At 40.9% G+C, this 2,394-nt stretch overlaps 1 gene segment (V, D, J or C); it reads right to left on the reverse strand.

The window, feature by feature from the left end:
* Nucleotides 1–926: 926 nt before the first annotated feature.
* LOC113617218 (T cell receptor alpha variable 20-like) lies at nt 927–1,664 on the reverse strand. The segment is given in 2 exon segments: nt 927–1,344; nt 1,512–1,664. Coding segments are annotated over 2 exon segments (444 nt in total).
* Nucleotides 1,665–2,394: the final 730 nt, after the last annotated feature.

The raw sequence follows: 2,394 nt of genomic DNA on the forward strand, positions 1-2,394 counted from the left end.
AGGAGATATGGGGATATATGTATATGTATAGCTGATTCACTTTGTTATAAAGCAGAACCTAACACGCCATTGTAAAGCAATTATACTCCAATAAAGATGTTAAAAAAAACGAAACAAAACCGGTCTGAACGCAGACAACCACTCTGCTTTTTGTTTTCAGTACAGTATTCAATAAATTACATGAGAGAGTCAGCACCATATTATAAAATAGGCTTTGTGTTAGATAATCTTGCCCAACTGTGGGCTAATATAAGTGTTCTGAGCACGTTCAAGGTAAGCTAGGCTAAGCTATGATGTCCGGAGTTTAGGTGTATTAAATGCACTTTTGACTTAAGATATTTTCAACTTATGATGGGTTTATTGGGACGTAACCCCACTGGAAGTCAAGGAATATTTGTAATTAGAGGCAAATTTATGGATTTAAATTCTATTTGTTAGGAAGGAAGAAATGTTGAGAATCAATAGTCAAACTTGCAACTCAAAGAACTAGAAAAAGTAGCAAGATAAATAAAAGAAAGTAAAGGTAGCAAATAATAAACTATGTGCGGAAATAACAAAATTGACCAACTTTCACAAGAAAAAAAAAACAAATATATAAAGAACCCCTTACCCGTTAAAGTAACTGAATCCATAATTGAAGGATTTTAAGGTTTCTCCCATAAGTGAAACTATGCTTAGATGGCTCACCTTGAACTTTCTGAAAATTAAAAAAAAATTATTAAAAACCTTGCACAAATCCTTCTATAGATAGAAAAGGAGCCATAAATTGCAACTTATCTAATGAACTGTTATCATCTTGATAACAAAATCTGACCTAAACATTTTAATGAAAGAAAAGGTTGAATACCAGTATCACTCAGGATCCTGGACAGAATGAACAGTAATCTCTGCTGTCTGGCTATGTCACAAGATTTCATTCTCCATAGGACTACTTGGAAAGAGGTTCTGGGTGCTAAGTAACTACTTCGTCGAGGAGGGGAAAACACCAAAGATGCCCTGATTCCAGAGCCCCAGCTGCAGGGTTTGTGTACAGGCTGCAGGTGCCCGGGGAGCACTGTGTCTTCACAGCACAGAGGTAAGTGGCTGAGTCTTCAGGTTTAGGGGCTGCGATGTGCAGAGAGCTTCCCTTCTTTAACAAGGTGGCTTTTAGTCTTTCGTTCTGCTTTTCATCCCCAACTGAGTAAAGAGCGAAGAGAAGTTCGGGTCCCTTCCCAGGATCCTGTCTATACCACAGTAGCCCGTTAAATCTGCTGACCGTGTAGCTGCAGTTGAGGATGAGACTGTCTCCCTCCTGGATTTTCAGGGTCTGAGGACTCTGCTCCACCTTGTCTTCTCCCCTCAACCCTGTTCAGGAAAACAAAATCAGAAATGAAACAAAGCTTTCAGTTCAGCAGTTTTGAAAAATTCCAACAAAAAGCCTGGGATGAGCTGAGCCTAAACCCCTCTCTCTCTTCTCTCCAGCTTTGGATAAATGTGCCCTTATGGTTCTCATCTCTTAACCTCCAACTTACAGCCAAGCTGAAGCCACAAGACTATGAATGCACATTCCAGCATGTTCTCCATCCTGATATCACACTCTTGATACAATTTTAATGATTCCAAATCTTCTCCCCTGAGGAGCTGCTCCTCTGTCTTAGTTCTCCTTCTCTAATGCACGAGATAGCTTTTCTGTTGGTGGCTCAGCCAATCAAGCGCAAATCCTCTAGTAGCTGTCATGCTTTTGACCGTTAACGCACTGGAGGAATGAGAGGAATGGAACCACTGCCACCTGGTGGTCACAAACACAAACATCTCACAGGACCCACTCCATGCCCCCTACAAAGACAAAAATTGAGCGGAGGACATTTTTTATATTGGTGGGCATAGTGCGTATGAGGTTTAAAGCAGTAATCAGAAAAGCCTTCTCTGCCTGCAATTTGAATCGTTTCATTGTTCCTTGTTTGGCCTTTAAAGCTAAACGCTACCAGAGGTTATAAAAGTTGAACCCAAGCATAGGTGTAATGGACTGTGTTTCTCTTTATAGTACACAAGAATCTCAGCAGGTGAGACCTTAAAAGGACTAGAGTGCTGAAAAAAGCGGGGGGATAGAATAGCTGTGGATACGTCTGGAGACCTCTTTGACAGAGAATTGGGAACATAAGTTAAGAAACCATTGCTTCAATTAATTTTATGCCTGGCTACAGGGACCAAGTGCAACTACAGCTCAGGGTCACGAACTTGATAGATCTTAGGAGAACAGGAGGGAAGAGCATGGTAGAGGGAAAGCAGAGTCTCCATTCTAGACCCTGGAGAGATCAGAACATCACAGAGCAGAGTGAGGAACAGGAAGATACGTATAGCAAAACTCGTATTGTTTAATTTGTTTGGTTCTATGACACTCCGCTGGGTTTTTTT

The sequence above is a fragment of the Aethalodelphis obliquidens genome, unplaced genomic scaffold (assembly GCF_003676395.1).
Source record: "Aethalodelphis obliquidens isolate GAN/ISIS:26980383/991018 unplaced genomic scaffold, ASM367639v1 scaffold3025, whole genome shotgun sequence".
NCBI lineage: Eukaryota > Metazoa > Chordata > Mammalia > Artiodactyla > Delphinidae > Aethalodelphis > Aethalodelphis obliquidens.